At 37.9% G+C, this 20,097-nt stretch overlaps 1 protein-coding gene across 1 annotated transcript in view; it reads left to right on the top strand.

Moving 5' to 3' along the window:
• Window positions 1-1,117: 1,117 nt before the first annotated feature.
• Window positions 1,118-20,097, top strand: part of LOC128704496 (venom carboxylesterase-6-like) — an 81,812-nt gene continuing 62,832 nt past the window's right edge. Inside the window, exons 1-6 of the mRNA XM_070079794.1 lie at window positions 1,118-1,315; window positions 5,695-5,847; window positions 7,931-8,072; window positions 10,057-10,242; window positions 12,282-12,493; window positions 15,692-15,842. Of these exons, the coding sequence (XP_069935895.1) occupies window positions 1,118-1,315; window positions 5,695-5,847; window positions 7,931-8,072; window positions 10,057-10,242; window positions 12,282-12,493; window positions 15,692-15,842 (1,042 nt within the window). The remainder of the gene's footprint in view (window positions 1,316-5,694; window positions 5,848-7,930; window positions 8,073-10,056; window positions 10,243-12,281; window positions 12,494-15,691; window positions 15,843-20,097) is intronic.

The raw sequence follows: 20,097 nt of genomic DNA, 5'->3' as shown, positions 1-20,097 counted from the left end.
TGTGTGCGTGACACACACACACACACACACACACACACACACACACACACACACACACACACACACACACACACACACACACACACACACACATATATATATATATATATATATATATATATATATATATATATATATATATATATATGTCGTGCCGAATATGTAAAACTGGTCAATTAGCAAGAACTCATTTAAAATTAAGTCCTTTCTAAAATTTTCTCTTATACGTTTAAAGATATATATTTTTCATTAACGTTGATGTACACATTTATAATTTTGCACCAAAAGGAACTTAGAAAACTTACCTAACCTTATTATAGCAAGAACAATTCATTTTGGCCTAACCCAACTAAATATATTTTAGATTTGTTTACAATAATTTAATACTAAACAAACACAGTGAAATATATTTTTTACGTTAGGTTCAGAATGATTTTGGCGAAATTATTGCATACACAAATTTTCACTTGTCCTATATGGCAAGATGAGGGTTGTTATATAAGCCAAGATCGCAAGTTCTGCCTATTCGGCACGACATATATATATATATATATATGTATATAACAATGAAAACACGAAACAAGTGGGTTTGAATAATATACCAAACTGCGGCAGGCCAGGATTCAACCCTCACGGGACATTGTCCCACTTCAAGAGACAACACATCGTATGTGTCACTTTATCCACTCAGCCATCGATTCTACAAAGATCACGCACCCGGCAGAGCTAGGTGCTTTTCGTGATCCGAGGACAGGAGGCTAAAATTAATGCTTGTACGTACCACTGCCACGAGTGTCCTCAGATCACGAAAAACACCTAGCTCTGCTGGGTGCATGATCTTTGTAGAATCGATGGCTGAGTGGATAAGGTGACACATACGATGTGTTGTCTATTGAGGCGGGACATTGTGTCGTGAGGGGTCGAACCCTGGCCTGCTGCAGTTTGGTAAATCTCTCACTCCTGAGATCAAGAGCCCTTCAACATCAGTGTAACCCTTTACGAGTGGGACACCAGAAAATAACATGAAGAGATTTAAAAAAAAAATTATTTTGCTTCACACACTTGCCAATGTTTTAAAAGAAACATCAGAAAGTTCTCTAAATTTTGCAATTTCAGGATGATATTGTGGACGTATGTGATGTTGGTGAGAGGAGTCTGGTCGATTGTGTTACCCCAGGAAGATGAAATCTTCGTGGTGAGGCTGAAGCAAGGAGCTATCCAGGGATTCAAGGAGGAAGCCGTTAACGGAAGGAGTTTCTACGCTTTCAAGGGCATTCCTTACGCCCAGCCTCCGGTTGATGACCTCAGGTTTAGAGTAAGGGACATCAACAAGCCATACGGTGATAGAAATCTTGAGCAAAAGATTTCTATTCTCTTGTGACTTGTTCTGTATTGTCGAGATCGCATTTTTGAGATTGTGTTGCATAATATTAAATATTATATATATGCAAAACAACCACTCTGAAAGAATAGAGAAATTCCAAGCGCTTTCGTGACTACTCACGAATAGTTCCTTGATAATGTGAGTAGTCACGAAAGCGCTTGGAATTTCTCTATTCTTTCAGAGTGGTTGTTTTGCATATTCTGAAATCACCTGTTTACTGTGATCTTATTGCATTATATATATATATATATATATATATACATATATATATATACATATACATATATATATATATATATATACATACATATATATATATATATATATATATATATACACAGATATATATATATATATATATATAAAAATATATATATATATATATATATATATATATATACACATATATATATATATACATATATATATAGATATATATATATATATATATATATATATATATACATATATATATATATATATATATATCGTGCCGAATAGATATAATTGGTCATTTAGCAAGAACTCGTTAAAAATTAAGAGATTTCTAAAATTTTATCTTATACGTTCATTATAACATGCGTAATTTAATTTAGCCTAATCCAATTAAATGTCTTTTAGACAAGTTCACAATAATTTAATTTTTTTTCGTTAGGTTCAGAATGTTTTTTGCGAAAATATTGCATACACAAATTTTCGCATGCCTTATTCGGCAAGAAAAGCGTTGCTATTTAAGCCAAAATCGCAAGTTTTACCTATTCGGCACGATAATGGAAAAGGAACCAGGGAGGGAGAGTGTAAGAATTATTGAGAAATAAGCCTGTTGAGTATACCAACCAAAGTATATGGTACCGATAGATGGACTTCGGTCTCTGAGGAACCCCGTAAAGGTTTCCCCTTATTCTATAACCTCAGTCCCCAGTGCTTCAGTGCACGAGATTGGAATAGTGCAGAGTGCGGCATAAATTGATAATGTTGTTTATTAACGTTGAAGAATTGAAGGGAACCATAAGAGATATTATAAGCCATAATAAAAAATGGTAAATTATAATTCAAAAATTATAATTCAATCTTTTCAGAGAGACCAAAAAGATTAATATCCTAAACTACACAAAGCACATTAAGCTTGACGCATAAGTTGCATATTTAAGTTAGCAACTTAGAAGGGTTGAAGATAATCAGATACGACACTCAGAAATTCTCGAATGAAAAGTGTTATTTAAATTATTCAACAATCAAACCCATCTTTTAGAAAAGTTAGACTGACCACCTTATAATAATCAGAATGCTTTACGAATGCATTTTGTACATATATCAATTTTCAACAATGGTTTTGGTGTTAATGTTAGGTAGGATTTAGGTTAGGTTAGATTTAGGTTAGGTATGATTTAGGTTAGGTTAGGTAAGATTTAGGTTAGGTTAGGTAAGATTTAGGTTAGGTTAGGTAAGATTTAGGTTAGGTTAGGTAAGATTTAGGTTAGGTTAGGTAAGATTTAGGTTAGGTTAGGTAAGATTTAGGTTAGGTTAGGTAAGATTTAGGTTAGGTTAGGTAAGATTTAGGTTAGGTTAGGTAAGATTTAGGTTAGGTTAGATAAGATTTAGGTTAGGTTAGGTAAGATTTAGGTTAGTTTAGGTAAGATTTAGGTTAGGTAAAATTGAGGTTAGGTTAGGTAAGATTTAGGTTAGGTTAGGTAAGATTTAGGTTAGGTTAGTAAGATTTAGGTTAGGTTAGGTAAGATTTAGGTTAGGTTAGATAAGATTTAGGTTAGGTTAGGTAAGATTTAGGTTAGGTTAGGTAAGATTTAGGCTAGGTTAGGTAAGATTTAGGTTAGGTAAAATTGAGGTTAGGTTAGATAAGATTTAGGTTAGGTTAAATAAGATTTAGGTTAGGTTAGGTAAGATTTAGGTTAGGTTAGGTAAGATTTAGGGTTAGGTAAAATTGAGGTTAGGTTAGGTAAGATTTAGGTTAGGTTAGGTAAGATTTAGGTTAGGTTAGGTTAGGTTAGGTTAGGTTAGGTTAGGTTAGGTTAGGTTAGGTTAGGTTAGGTATAGGTTAGGTTAGGTAAGATTTAGGTTAGGTAAAATTTAGGTTAGGTTAGGTAAGATTTAGGTTAGGTTAGGTAAGATTTAGGTTAGGTTAGGTAAGATTTAGGTTAGGTTAGGTAAGATTTAGGTTAGGTAAAATTGAGGTTAGGTTAGGTAAGATTTAGGTTAGGTTAGGTAAGATTTAGGTTAGGTTAGGTAAGATTTAGGTTAGGTTAGGTAAGATTTAGGTTAGGTTAGGTGAGATTTAGGTTAGGTTAGGTAAGATTTAGGTTAGGTAAAATTGAGGTTAGGTTAGGTAAGATTTAGGTTAGGTTAGATAAGATTTAGGTTAGGTTAGGTAAGATTTAGGTTAGGTTAGGTAAGATTTAGGTTAGGTAAAATTGAGGTTAGGTTAGGTAAGATTTAGGTTAGGTTAGATAAGATTTAGGTTAGGTTAGGTAAGATTTAGGTTAGGTTAGGTAAGATTTAGGTTAGGTAAAATTGAGGTTAGGTTAGGTAAGATTTAGGTTAGGTTAGGTAAGATTTAGGTTAGGTTAGGTAAGATTTAGGGTAGGTTAGGTAAGATTTATGTTAGGCTAGATTTAGGTTAGGTTAGGTAAGATTTAGGTTAGGTTAGATGTAGGTTAGGTAAGATTTAGGTTAGTTAAGATTTAGGTTAGGCTAGATTTAGGTTAGGTTAGGTAAGATTTGGGTTAGGTTAAGTTAGGTAAGATTTAGGTTAGGTTAGGTTAGGTTAGGTTAGGTTAGTTTAGGTTAGGTTAGGTTAGGTAAGATTTATCAGGAAACAGAACAAGTGTTTCCTGACGCGGGTCTAAGTCATATGATGATCCACAACTAGAGCTTTTGGTCAACTGACCGAAGCCTTCCACTGGCTTACCCCTCCACCCCTTGAAAAATCATGGTTATAATTATAACCATTAGATTGCTGCTTAATGATCTTGAGATCCCATAAACATACACATATAAAAGAACAATGACTTAACATAGCATAACTTATTTCATACCATAAGAGATTTTCCGGTCATTTCACAGAAACCAGTTTGGTGGATAAAAGTGATAACGTAAACCTAACATCAAGAGACTGTTTCCTTTGATACACTAGAAATATATAGATCAGAAGATGCATTTTCCAGTTATTGCTCAGAGACCAATAAAATTTGTACCTACAGAGTCGAAATCCATGAAACTGTCAATCCATACACAATCCGCACTAGGAGCTTACGACGACGTTTCGGCCAGATTGCAGCATTTACCCAAACGTCATCGTAAGCTCCCTTGTGCGGGTTGTGTATTACTCCAGTCAAGGTTTTGTACCTTCTTGCTCTAAATATTCCATCTATATCACGCGATGCATCAGCCAGTAAAGACATTGTTCACAATTGTTATATCTTAATCAAAGAAAATCCAAAGCCAAAGGGATCATTGTTTCTGTACAAATTCAATCCATGCAAGGTGAAGACAAGTCCTGTTCCATGGATCAAGAGCCTCTCTCCAGCATCAAGGCAAAGTAAAATAATGTAAAGTAACTTGATACCATCACGAGATTACAAGTGACAGACTGGCGTCTATACTCTTCGTTAAATATACCAACCTTATTAAGAGTAACTTGATACAGTCCGGGTGTTGACTGGTTGTGTTGTCACCTTGCCCTGGTAGGATATACAAGTCTTGGATACAAAAGTGCTGGATGCAAAGGTCTGGATATACAAGTCCTGGATACAGAAGTCTTGGATACACATGTGCTGGATAAACAAGCAATGGAAACAAATACTGAATACACATGTGCTGTAGACACAAGTGCTGTAGACAAGTGCTGTATATACACAAGTGCTGTATACACAAGTGCTGTATACACAGGTGCTGTATACACAGGTGCTGTATACACAGGTGCTGTATACACAAGTGCTCTATACACAAGTGCTGTAGACACAAGTGCTCTATACACAAGTGGTGTATACACAAGGGCTGATTTTTTAAGCCGATCAGAGGAGTCTATCTTTACCAGCCACACGAAAGCAAAATTTGGGAACGGCCTAGGCAGCAATGTGCACAGGGCAACACTCATGTTAATAGTTCCAGGAATCTTGTTCAAGATACATTATATAAATTACATCTGGACCATTTACAATGCCACACTGACTGTAAATGATTCAAATCGGACCCAAACGTTATCAGAGGCTTCTCTCTCCTTCGTGCGGGTTATTTGTGTATTGTTCCGGTCACGATATTGTGCATTATTCTTTATTACTGATTTCTTTGGTCAGGACCCTGTGGCGGCTGGGGCGTGGGAAGGCACGAGAGACGGCAAGGTGCAACCACCTGTCTGTCCCCAGCTGGACACTGACTCCTTTCTTGAAGGTCAAGTGAAGGTCAAGGGTGAGGAAGACTGCCTCTTCCTCAACGTCTTCACACCTCAGGTAATTATTATTGTAAGTGCCTAGAACAGCATCTTAGTGTGTGCAAACCTAACCAACACAAATGAAAAATGATATGGTGATATCAAGACGTGGAAAAGGACACTTATGTATAGTTTCTCCACTAATGTCTTCTCCAGTCTTTAGGACTGATGAATTAGATGCATGTGCAACACTATGTACATCTAGGTGTCTGTATTAGTAGACATTTCGCCAAACAGTGGCTTTATCAGTACAAATACATAATATGAAGTATGTATAATTATAGATACAAACGATGAGGTAATCAGTCCCGTAGTCTTGAAGGTATTTTAGGACTGAAGAAGCCACTAGTAGCGAAACGTTTCCTCTAATAAACGTCCTGAACTGTACATAAGCGTCATTCCACATCTAACAGGAATGTTGTCTGAAGACCCATGTAAGTAAAACCAGCTTATGACAGCTTTGTGCTCTAATCTTTTACTTACCATGACTCACGAATTTGTAACATGATTACAAGCCACGGTACGGGTGGAGGTTAGAACTCATGGCAAGCGAGTCGTAAAGCTCACTGAGTTACAAACCCACCGCTAAGCGGTTTAATTACCATTTGGTATAAACCTTGGTAATAAATACCGACAAGTTGGTTTAGAAAGACACGTAAGCAAACACTATAACATATTTATTAGAAAACGTTTCGGTCCTGGGACCTTGATCACTTCTAACATACAGAGGTAGAAAGACATTATATGTTATAGTGTTTGCTTACGTGTCTTTCTAAACCAATTACCATTTAAATACTCCAGAATGACTGGTAAATACCGACTGAACTAACTGCGTGCAGTTTCCATACCGACATCAGCTCACCATACAAGATAACCTGACACATGCAACTAATGCAAGATTTTATTTGTGGCAATGTTGCCACAATAAAATGTTGCCGTAATTGCACACGTGTCCTTTGGCCTAACATTATCGGTAATTCTACTAACATTGTTACAAGATAGTAAACGATCCCAGTGGAAATAAGTCACGAACTTTTTTGGGGGGTTATCCCAGGTTCTCTACACATACGCTGCTATGTATGATAATTCTATGTAACTGTATTTGTGTATACCTGAATAAACTAACTTCTTACTGGCTCAAGTCTTGGATAACTGATGGAGCATTTGTGTTACAACGGAACCATGAGAAGGTTCTACTAAGGTTGTCCCAGTAGATGTGGTTCTGAAGTTTACCTGGAGAGAGTTCCGGGGGTCAACGCCCCCGCGGCCCGGTCTGTGACCAGGCCTCCTTAGGTCAGTGTCCCAGGATGCGACCCACACCAGTCGACTAACACCCAAGTACCCATTTTACTGATGGGGAACATAGACAACAGGTGGAAAGAAACACGTCCAATGTTTCTACTCTGGCTGGGAATCGAACCCAGGCCCTCACCGTGTGAAGCGAGAGCGTTAACCACCAGGCCACCAGAGCCCTGTGAACAGTTTTTCACTACTGTCGCCAGGATGTCAGATGGATCAAAAATAATGTCAGTGCTGAAAAATGTTGCTTTTTTCAAAGCTGTTAATACTAAATGTGAACACTAGTTATATATTATGTAAATGTTCTAGAGAATCGACAAGTTGAAAAATTGTAGATGAATGGTTCAGAGAACCGACATATTGATAAATTAGACACATGTGCAACTCTTGGGTATCTTTATTGAGGAAACGTTTCGCCACACAGTGGTTTCATCAGTCCATACAAAGGAGAATCTTGAAGAACAGGAGGAGAACGAGGTAATCATTCTATTCAAGATTGATGGACTGACCACATCGACTCAAGGTTGAGGGACTGATTACCTCATTCTCCTCCTGTTCTTCAAGATTCTCCTTTGTATCGACTGATGAAGCCACTGTGTGGCGAAACGTTTCCTCAATAAAGATACCCAAGAGTTGCACATGTGTCTAATTTATCAAGTTGAAAAATTAGGACGCTTTTTGCAACATTTGGGAGGAAGCCACTTGTGGACGAAACGTTTTCATAATAAAAACTCCCAGACGTTGCAAAAGTGTTTAATTCTACAAGTTCGATGTTTTTCATGAGGTGTTGGTGTCTCCCACAGTATGTTGACAACAGTCTCCCGGTGATGGTATGGATCCATAGCGGAGCTTTTACCGTGGGAGGAGCTGACGAATACTCTCCCAGCGTCCTACTGACGAGGGACGTGGTGCTCGTCACTATTCAATATCGTCTTGGAACTTTAGGTAATTATTAGACAATGGTTACACAAGTCTGATTGTAGTTAACGGTGCATATTGTGGTTGTGCTAGCAACTTAATTAGAGATTTTCCATTTTATTCAATTATTTTCTCTCGCCATTTTCCATTTTATTTGATGTCTCTCGAAGATACTGAAATTTATTTATAATTGTAAGATTCATTAAAGAAAAACTTAGTTACATCCTTCCAGGGGTGTAAGTAGCCTGAAGAATTTAAACTGGAAAAATGAAGCTCGACATTCTGATTACCGAGACACGAGTGTCTTCGAGACCCCACTCATTGGGAGATTTATATATAGACTGTCTCCATTCAGATGCCATGTAGTAATCCCTGTATTTTTATTATGACAGTATTACCATCAAAATTAAACCCACATGGGTCATATAGCGCTGCAGTAACCCCTATAGTTTCATGGATCAGTAAGGCAAGTTGATAATTAGGAAGTCGCATCATCTGATGCGATCATCGCTGTCTGATGGACAATTTCTCTTAAGAATCTTGTCAACTTGACTTCGCCAGCTTGAGATGCTTCCTTCGGGAATTGGCTGTTTTGCTGACAACATGCATCAAGCTTTGTTGAACATCTCACGCATATTGGATAGTCATTTCATCAGGACATCAGTTAATTAAGACTCGAGTTCCCTTAGCTACCAATGGATAAATGTTCACTTCATCCACGGATTATCGTTCACTTTGCTAGTAATTGATTAGTGTTGACTATACCTATGGATAAATCTATCGATTCATTCGTGTTCGTCTAACTACCTAGGTTTAATATTCACTTAGTAATGAAGGACTAATGTTTAGGTACCTATCAAATGATTTGTGTTTGCTTAGTTTCAGTATGAAATACGTGAACACTCCTACCTTAACGTAAACACTCCTACCTGCACCTTAACTGTTTGCTTCATACACCTAAACATCGCACATACGTCATTGTTCATATGATTAATCTCTGTTAATTCTGGACTTAATTTCTCAGTGACAGGCCATTCCTCTCTGGTTGCAATTCCAAGAACATATATATAATTTATACGAGTTTTTATTGCATTGCTCTTTCTTCAGCCGACTTTGAGGCTATTTGCAACTTAATACTAAAACATACTTAGTTTGAATTATGATGGGATATTAATTAAATTATCGCCATGGAGTAAGGAAACATAGAAGGTACCCGAGGTTCCATTGCTTGCTGCACATGTTCGATTAACCCCAAGTAGGTACTTGGCTATTACTGGATTTTTGCTGGTAGCATCCTGCGTGTGGCAGTATATCTTTAACATGGGTTGATTTGTAATTAAAGACCTTAGCTCATTTAATAGGCCGTGTAAAAAAATATCCTAATAGTGACGAACAAGAACCAACCCTTCAAGTTTTAAATGTACTTAGTCTTTGTCATTTAGAAAGATTACTTTCTTCAGTAGGTTAAAACTCCTTCAAATTTATCTTCATTAACTTGCTGTCTGGCAATAGCATATGATTGCAAGTTATTCTTAGTCACATTATATCCGATAATATCGAATGTTAAGGCAGCTGACCAGTTTCTCAACAGTAGTCCACTCAGCTTACAAACCAGATTACCCAGGTTAATTATACCGGGGAGAGACACGAAAGACTCTCACCTTGCAGTAAATTGGTGCCTCAGTGCTAGTCGACTTTCGTGACTGGGGTTTCAAGTAGGGATGTATCGGATACCCGTATCCGCATCCGCGTCTGCAGAACATCCGCACAATTTCTTACATCCGCATCTGCATCCGCATCCTCATTTTTCGACGAGCATACTTGAAGAAATAGACACTTGTGACACATTAGGGAATTTTTATTGAGGAAACGTTTCGCCAGTCACTGGCTTCTTCAAATGTAGCATAACTTGTCAGCTTTCTAAACTATTTAATGCAAGATTAGTATCGAGTAACAGCTTTTAACTTGCAAATTCAGCTATGTGAAAATAATTAGAGACTTGTTTATTCAGGTTTCTTGTCGACGGAGGACTCAGTGCTGCCAGGTAACCTGGGGTTGAAAGACCAGACTCTGGCTCTGCGCTGGGTGCAGGACAATATTCAAGACCTTGGCGGTGATCCTAACCAGGTCACCATCTTCGGCCAGAGCGCCGGTGCCGCGTCAGCCCATCTCCAGGTGCTGTCACCGCACTCCAGAGGTAAGAACTGCATATTCATTTTTGTGATGAAACTCATACGGGAATGACTATATAATGTTAATGGTATAATTCAAAGTAATCCAAGCAGATTGCATTTTCTGATAATCAAATTATGAATGTGTAAACACATCGACTTTTTCTCAAAAAAAAAAAAAAAAAAAAAAAAAAAAAAAAAAAAAAAAAAAAAAAAAAAAGCAGTAAGTCGAGATTTTAAAACATATCTTTAGAGTTACATTATATTAAGCTGTATTTCCAGGACAGTCATTATAATCTAATAATGGCTCACTGAATTACAAATTTCATTTTCAAAGACTCAAGATCAGATATTTGATTATCATCCCTTAACTGTTATTATTCTGCTTATCCTCAGACATAACATGAAATTTAGTTCACATATAGGGATATGTGAACTAAATTTCAGGATGTTTGGGTTACTAACTCACTGCCACCTTCAGACACTTTAGAATCTAGAATCTGTCGTTCCCTAAATTTTTCCTTCCATAACTTAACTGTTCTAACTTACACTTCTCTTCCTTATGCTCATTCCTTATTTCAAGTTGGAAAAATTCAGATTCAGAAAGGATATAGGAAAGCACTGGTTTGGTAATAGAGTTGTGGATGAGTGGAACGAACTCTCGAGTACAGTTAGTGAGGCTAAAACGTTGTGTAGTTTAAAAAATAGGTTAGATAAATACATGAGTGGGTGTGGGTGGGTGTGAGTTGGACCTGACTAGCTTGTGCTGCTGGGTCTGGTGCAGTGCTCCATCCTTGAGTGGAGGTGACCAGACTGGGTGGGTCATTGGACTAATCCGGGGGTTGGTCATTGGTCTAATGCGGGGGGGGACATGGACCTGCTTCGCATGGGCCAGTAGGCCTGTTGCAGTGTTCCTTTTTTCTTATGTTCTTATGTTCATTATACTTGTACCTCACTTTTCTCTCAGACACTGCATCAAACCTCAACCTTTTTAATCTTTGACAGACTTATTTTTTATTAATTTATATAAAAAATAAGCCTGTCAAAGATTTAACATTTTTCTCTTATTAATGCATTAAAAATTTTAGTATATACGCTCTCTGATCACTTCGCTCATTTCTACATTTTCACAAAATTTGTCTTTTAACAAAACTTTCTAAATTCCTGCAGGAACTTCTGAAACTTCTTTTAATGAATCTTCAAATAGCACTGTACAATCAGCAAACAGTTACTGTGACAACTCCCGTAAAGGAGGTCAGTTTTTTATTTTTTTATTTTTTGAGTAAGCATCTCCTTGACACTTTAGCATATAATTCTCTTGAAGTCTTTCTTTTGAACACTAAATATTTATGGCCACAGTTCACATTTTTGTGCAAGAGCCACTTTGCCAAAGCTAATACATTCTCATTCATAACTTGAGCTTCATTCTCCTCTTGAACAAGAACGCTTTTAATAACTTCTCAGTTATTCCATACATTTACAACACTTACATTATCGGTCCCCTATCCGCCCTATCAAATTAGTTTTCCGAATGCATAAATGTAGCACAAGTGTTTCAGTGTCAACACTTGATCAACACATTACATTTACAAGCACTATACCTAGTATACCTTTCAGAAATACTCCTTTATAATACCTCCAATCTGCGTTGAAACCGTCTACTGTATAGGGAAACACCACACATGTTCTTCTCTAAGTCTTAAGCGCCCTCCATTATCACAAACTTAATAGGAAATGATAGAGTGAGAGGTTGGAAAGGGGTACGAGAGAATAGCTGTAAGAAGTCAGATGGGCCACAGGGATGCAAGGAAGCATTTCTTTAGTCTAAGAGTGATCAGGAAGTGGAATGGCCTCGAAGTAGTAGGGAAAGTTCCATATATAGCTTTAAGATAAAGTAAGATAGGGCTCATATGACTAAGAAGTGAATATGGCAAGCGGCGAGTTGAATGGCGAAAACCAGGCACCAAGACTCAACTTATGCAACCACATACAGGCGAGTACATATGGGTGAACACACCTTCATTAGCTCTCAGATTTTATTAACGACTTTGTCGCCCATAAATAGGGTTATTCCGGCGTGCGATATTGCAGTCCGGATCATCGCTGAGTCCCTGGGCTCTACGAAGCGACCACAAACAAGTCGCTACCGCCATCGGTCTGGCGTTCAACTGCTCTGATGCAGAAGAAACACTTGGTGCCCTCGTCTCTAAAGAATTACTGTTGTGTCTCCAGAAACAGCCCCTAGATGACTTGGTAGCCATTCCTTCAGCCTTCGTGGTAAATATAAATATGCTAATATTTTTTGTTATTTATATTGTGTAACAGTAAAAAATATAATTCTCAAGCTGAAGGAAAGTAACAAGCATGACCTCAAATATTTTTCAAAATGGCTCATTTAATTCATTCTCCACTTTCATTTATCCCTTCTAGTGAATCACTTATGTAAAGTAAAAATACTACAAGGGCAAGTGCAGCCATTTTTCGGACACTACAGGTAATATTCTTCCCCCCATCCTCAAAGTGATTTTCCTCATATATAGATTATCCATTGTTTTTAAATTCATCCACTAAAATAGTCTGCCTTTTAGTCCTGCAATACTATGTAGTTTCCAAAAACATTTTACAGCTTCTTGGAAGTCTAAGGAATGCTCTTTTTGGAAATCTAGAAAAAATTTTAATCCAGATATGCATTATACACACTTGATACAAAAAATCGTTATATACATTGGATAAATTTTTTTTATACACATTAGAAACGAAAATCATTACAGTAGGGCCCCACGTATACAGCAGGTTAAGTTCTAGCTACTGCCGGAAAGCAGACATCGCCGGAAAGCAGAACGCCATATTTTTCCACTTATAAATGCATGTAAATGCCAGATAACAAGTTCACACTAACATATATTAAGTTAGCAATAGAACTAGGCATTAAAAACAACAACAAGAAAAAATAAACACACAGTACACCCATTACTTACCATAAAATATTTGTAGTCTTAGTGTAGGGCGAGAGACAAGTTGTATGTATTTGTAGAAGTCAGGTGTGGGAATTATGGTAGCCAGCCAGGGCACCCCACCCCACCCACACATAATGTAAACAAACTGACACGTCTGATTTTGGTTCATACACGTTTATATTACATCATAAAACACTTTATATTGTGTATAAGTTGTCTCCACGTTAATACAGTAGAATAAATAAAGGTGAACACTCCCATTCTCATGTAACACCATTTTTAGAAGAAATGACGCTCTGAGTGAAGGCATACGAAAGGAATAATTTTCTAGTTACTCCCTAGCAATAATATAGTGCACACATTTTCTTTGATGTTGAAATAGAGAAAACGTTATTCTTGTGGTCACTCCTACAAGTCGCCTGGCTACCATGTCTCATAATTATGTTAATTTATTCTACTGTAAGATGCATTTATCATGTTTATATGTTACGTAGCCTATTTATTATATAATTTTGAAAAAATAACATAGATGGATTAATGGAAATGTCTATATTAACGTAATATACGACATTGAAAATCGGGTTGGGCAAATGTTTTGTTAGTGGGATGAATTGTAAAGGACCTGCCTGGAATGGGTCAACAGGCCTGCTGCAGTGATCCTCCTTTCTTATGTTCTTATGCTCTTATCTAATGCACCCAAGAGATTATAAGTACAATTATCAGAACACATATAAAATATGCAATAACTTTAAAGAAAATTTCCAGACATAATAGAGACATGCTCACGTAGAATGTAAGCAAACCGGGAGGGGCGCGCCGTATTAGAAAGACAAGGGGAGCCGTATAGGAGTTTTGGTCATAGTTTGAAATAGCCGTATTAGGGAACGCTGTGAAGCAGAGCCCTGCTGTATACACATTAGAAACGAAAATTATATCCATTGGATACGAAAATTATGTACATCAGATACGAAAATTATATACATCAGATACGAACATAATATATATAATTATTCACATTTTTCAAAATAGGAAAAAATCTTGCTGATTAGTAATATATTTTTTCTATTCGTGGTCGTCTCTCTACTTTTTTCATTTATATTCTTTATTACCAATTTATATTCTTTATTGCCAATTAATATTATGGATTACCAACTGCCTAACTGATCAGGGATTCGATTGCAATTAGCCGACAGAGGGTCGAGCCTACTCCACTTTTTGGCTCTGAATGACTGACATGTCGGATGGCATGACCACTGTTTCAGTGCTAGGTCTTACTATTCAGTGACACACCGTTTCAGCGCTGAACAGTTCAGTGCCAGACTATTCAGAGCCGGACAATTCAGAAAAAGAATTCAGAGCCAGGCTGTTTCAGCACCGGATTAATTAGAGCCAGGCTGTTTCAGCACCAGATTAATCAGAGCCAGGCTGTTTCAGCACCAGATTATTCAGAACCAGGCCATTTCAGCACCAGATTATTCAGCAAAGGCTGTTTTAGTACCAGACTTTCAGCGCCACCATTCTTTCAAAACTCAAATCAATAAAATAGAGAAAATATAGTACAAGGGACTCACAGATAAGGACCCACTAGGGCTGAGGAGGAAGTGGGGATAGTTAAAGAATAGATGAGAGTAGAGGAAAGAATGTAAAGAAGGATGAAAGGAATCGGGGCTTAATATGAGGAAAAGAAATATTTATGTTGAACAATGACTTATTGAATTACATACTTAAGAGATTAGTTTATTCAATTAAAAATTAAAAAAAATTAAAATCGTCTGAAACAAAGGGAGAGGGTTAGGTAGGTTTAGGTTAGGTTACGTCAGGCTAATTTGGTAACATTGCACTCGTATACTGTTTGTTTCTGAATGGACCGGTGTTGAATAGTTCGGTGCCAAAATAACATGGCGCTGAACAGGCGGCACTGAACCGACGGTGCTCAACCGGTTGTTCTGAACCGACGCTGCTGAACCGGCGGTGCTGAACCGACGCTGCTGAACTGGCAGTGTTGAACCGACGGTGCTGAATCGGCGGTGTTGAACCGACGGTGCTGAATCGGCGGTGCTGAACCGGCGGTGCTGAACCGGCGGTGCTGAACCGGCGGTGCTGAACCGACGCTGCTGAACTGGCAGTGTTGAACCGACGGTGCTGAATCGGCGGTGCTGAACCGGCGGTGCTGAACCGACGGTGCTGAACCGGCGGTGCTGAACCGGCGGTGCTGAACCGGCGGTGCTGAACCGGCGGTGCTGAACCGACGCTGCTGAACTGGCAGTGTTGAACCGACGGTGCTGAATCGGCGGTGCTGAACCGGCGGTGCTGAACCGGCGGTGCTGAACCGGCGGTGCTGAACCGGCGGTGCTGAACCGGCGGTGCTGAACCGGCGGTGCTGAGCCGGCGGTGCTGAACCGTACTCTGCCCCCAAGGAAGTAGCCGCTTCACGATATAAAATCTTCAGCCAGTGATTTTAGTACTGTCACAGCATCCACGAGATACGACAATATCTCCTATGCTGTGTGTTGTGCAGGTGTGGCTGAACAATCCCTCCGTGATGACGCCCAGAGTGGACTGGGATTTCCTGCCTGATTATCCAGAGGTCCTACTTAGATCCAGACGATACAACAGGGTGGACATCATATCCGGAGTCACCAAGGATGAAGGAGCACTCGCTGCTACACGTTAGTATCTTCACCAATAATTTTGCTCTTAATAAATTTCATAACTAATAGTTAATTCATAGTTGCCTTATAAGATATGATTATGAATTCCTTGACCTTCTGCTTGAGATCTTTCCCATGCATTATTTTGATCTAACTTTGGCAAAATTTCAAAATATTTTGCCAAAATTTTTTTAATTATATATATATATATATATATATATATATATATATATATATATATATATATATATATATATATATATATATATATATATATATATATATATATATATATATATATATATATATATATATATCGTGCCGAATGAGTAAAACTAGCCAATTAGCAAGAAATCATTAAAAATAAAGGTCCTTCTAAAATTTTCTTTTATATATTTAAAGATATATTTTTCCATTTTTGTTAATTTAAAAATTAGTGATTTTGTACCAAAAGAACCTTAGGAAATTTTTCTAACCTTATAACAAGCGTAATTTAATTTAGCCTAATCCAACTAAATATGATATATGTAAGTTTACAATAATTTAAGAATAAACAAACACAATGAATTATATTTTTTTCGTTGGATTGAGAATGATTTTTGCGAAATTATTGCTTACACAAAATTTCGCTTGTCCTATTCGACAAGAAGTGCTATTTAAGTCAAAATCACAAGTTTTGCTTATTCTGCACGACATATACACACATATATATATATATATATATATATATATATATATATATATATATATATATATATATATATATATATATATATATATATATATATATATATATATATATATATATATATATATATATATATATATATATATATATATATATATATTATTATTATTTTTTTTTTTTTTTTTTTTTTTTTTTTTTTTTTTTTTTTTTTTATCACACTGGCCGATTCCCACCAAGGCAGGGTGGCCCGAAAAAGAAAAACTTTCACCATCATTCACTCCATCACTGTCTTGCCAGAAGGGTGCTTTACACTACAGTTTTTAAACTGCAACATTAACACCCCTCCTTCAGAGTGCAGGCACTGTACTTCCCATCTCCAGAACTCAAGTCCGGCCTGCCGGTTTCCCTGAATCCCTTCATAAATGTTACTTTGCTCACACTCCAACAGCACGTCAAGTATTAAAAACCATTTGTCTCCATTCACTCCTATCAAACACGCTCATGCATGCCTGCTGGAAGTCCAAGCCCCTCGCACACAAAACCTCCTTTACCCCCTCCCTCCAACCTTTCCTAGGCCGACCCCTACCCCGCCTTCCTTCCACTACAGACTGATAGACTCTTGCAGTCATTCTGTTTCGCTCCATTCTCTCTACATGTCCAAACCACCTCAACAACCCTTCCTCAGCCCTCTGGACAACAGTTTTGGTAATCCCTCACCTCCTCCTAACTTCCAAACTACGAATTCTCTGCATTATATTCACACCACACATTGCCCTCAGACATGACATCTCCACTGCCTCCAGCCTTCTCCTCGCTGCAACATTCATCACCCACGCTTCACACCCATATAAGAGCGTTGGTAAAACTATACTCTCATACATTCCCCTCTTTGCCTCCAAGGACAAAGTTCTTTGTCTCCACAGACTCCTAAGTGCACCACTCACTCTTTTTCCCTCATCAATTCTATGATTCACCTCATCTTTCATAGACCCATCCGCTGACACGTCCACTCCCAAATATCTGAATACGTTCACCTCCTCCATACTCTCTCCCTCCAATCTGATATTCAATCTTTCATCACCTAATCTTTTTGTTATCCTCATAACCTTACTCTTTCCTGTATTCACCTTTAATTTTCTTCTTTTGCACACCCTACCAAATTCATCCACCAATCTCTGCAACTTCTCTTCAGAATCTCCCAAGAGCACAGTGTCATCAGCAAAGAGCAGCTGTGACAACTCCCACTTTGTGTGTGATTCTTTATCTTTTAACTCCACGCCTCTTGCCAAGACCCTCGCATTTACTTCTCTTACAACCCCATCTATAAATATATTAAACAACCACGGTGACATCACACATCCTTGTCTAAGGCCTACTTTTACTGGGAAAAAATTTCCCTCTTTCCTACATACTCTAACTTGAGCCTCACTATCCTCGTAAAAACTCTTCACTGCTTTCAGTAACCTACCTCCTACACCATACACTTGCAACATCTGCCACATTGCCCCCCTATCCACCCTGTCATACGCCTTTTCCAAATCCATAAATGCCACAAAGACCTCTTTAGCCTTATCTAAATACTGTTCACTTATATGTTTCACTGTAAACACCTGGTCCACACACCCCCTACCTTTCCTAAAGCCTCCTTGTTCATCTGCTATCCTATTCTCCGTCTTACTCTTAATTCTTTCAATTATAACTCTACCATACACTTTACCAGGTACACTCAACAGACTTATCCCCCTATAATTTTTGCACTCTCTTTTATCCCCTTTGCCTTTATACAAAGGAACTATGCATGCTCTCTGCCAATCCCTAGGTACCTTACCCTCTTCCATACATTTATTAAATAATTGCACCAACCACTCCAAAACTATATCCCCACCTGCTTTTAACATTTCTATCTTTATCCCATCAATCCCGGCTGCCTTACCCCCTTTCATTTTACCTACTGCCTCACGAACTTCCCCCACACTCACAACTGGCTCTTCCTCACTCCTACAAGATGTTATTCCTCCTTGCCCTATACACGAAATCACAGCTTCCCTATCTTCATCAACATTTAACAATTCCTCAAAATATTCCCTCCATCTTCCCAATACCTCTAACTTTCCATTTAATAACTCTCCTCTCCTATTTTTAACTGACAAATCCATTTGTTCTCTAGGCTTTCTTAACTTGTTAATCTCACTCCAAAACTTTTTCTTATTTTCAACAAAATTTGTTGATAACATCTCACCCACTCTCTCATTTGCTCTCTTTTTACATTGCTTAACCACTCTCTTAACCTCTCTCTTTTTCTCCATATACTCTTCCCTCCTTGCATCACTTCTACTTTGTAAAAACTTCTCATATGCTAACTTTTTCTCCCTTACTACTCTCTTTACATCATCATTCCACCAATCGCTCCTCTTCCCTCCTGCACCCACTTTCCTGTAACCACAAACTTCTGCTGAACACTCTAACACTATATTTTTAATCCTACCCCATACCTCTTCGACCCCATTGCCTATGCTCTCATTAGCCCATCTATCCTCCAATAGCTGTTTATATCTTACCCTAACTGCCTCCTCTTTTAGTTTATAAACCTTCACCTCTCTCTTCCCTGATGCTTCTATTCTCCTTGTATCCCATCTACCTTTTACTCTCAGTGTAGCTACAACTAGAAAGTGATCTGATATATCTGTGGCCCCTCTATAAACGTGTACATCCTGAAGTCTACTCAACAGTCTTTTATCTACCAATACATAATCCAACAAACTACTGTCATTTCGCCCTACATCATATCTTGTATACTTATTTATCCTCTTTTTCTTAAAATATGTATTACCTATAACTAAACCCCTTTCTATACAAAGTTCAATCAAAGGGCTCCCATTATCATTTACACCTGGCACCCCAAACTTACCTACCACACCCTCTCTAAAAGTTTCTCCTACTTTAGCATTCAGGTCCCCTACCACAATTACTCTCTCACTTGGTTCAAAGGCTCCTATACATTCACTTAACATCTCCCAAAATCTCTCTCTCTCCTCTGCATTCCTCTCTTCTCCAGGTGCATACACGCTTATTATGACCCACTTCTCGCATCCAACCTTTACTTTAATCCACATAATTCTTGAATTTACACATTCATATTCTCTTTTCTCCTTCCATAACTGATCATTTAACATTACTGCTACCCCTTCCTTTGCTCTAACTCTCTCAGATACTCCAGATTTAATCCCATTTATTTCCCCCCACTGAAACTCTCCTACCCCCTTCAGCTTTGTTTCGCTTAGAGCCAGGACATCCAACTTCTTTTCATTCATAACATCAGCAATCATCTGTTTCTTGTCATCTGCACTACATCCACGCACATTTAAGCATCCCAGTTTTATAAAGTTTTTCTTCTTCTCTTTTTTAGTAAATGTATACAGGAGAAGGGGTTACTAGCCCATTGCTCCCGGCATTTTAGTCGCCTCATACGACACGCATGGCTTACGGAGGAAAGATTCTTTTCCACTTCCCCATGGACAATAGAAGAAATAAAAAAGAACAAGAGCTATTTAGAAAAAGGAGAAAAACCTAGATGTATGTATATAT

This window comes from Cherax quadricarinatus, unplaced genomic scaffold (genome assembly GCF_038502225.1).
Source record: "Cherax quadricarinatus isolate ZL_2023a unplaced genomic scaffold, ASM3850222v1 Contig17, whole genome shotgun sequence".
NCBI lineage: Eukaryota > Metazoa > Arthropoda > Malacostraca > Decapoda > Parastacidae > Cherax > Cherax quadricarinatus.
Note: the sequence above shows the minus strand (reverse complement) of the source record. Positions and strands in the feature narration are given on the sequence as shown.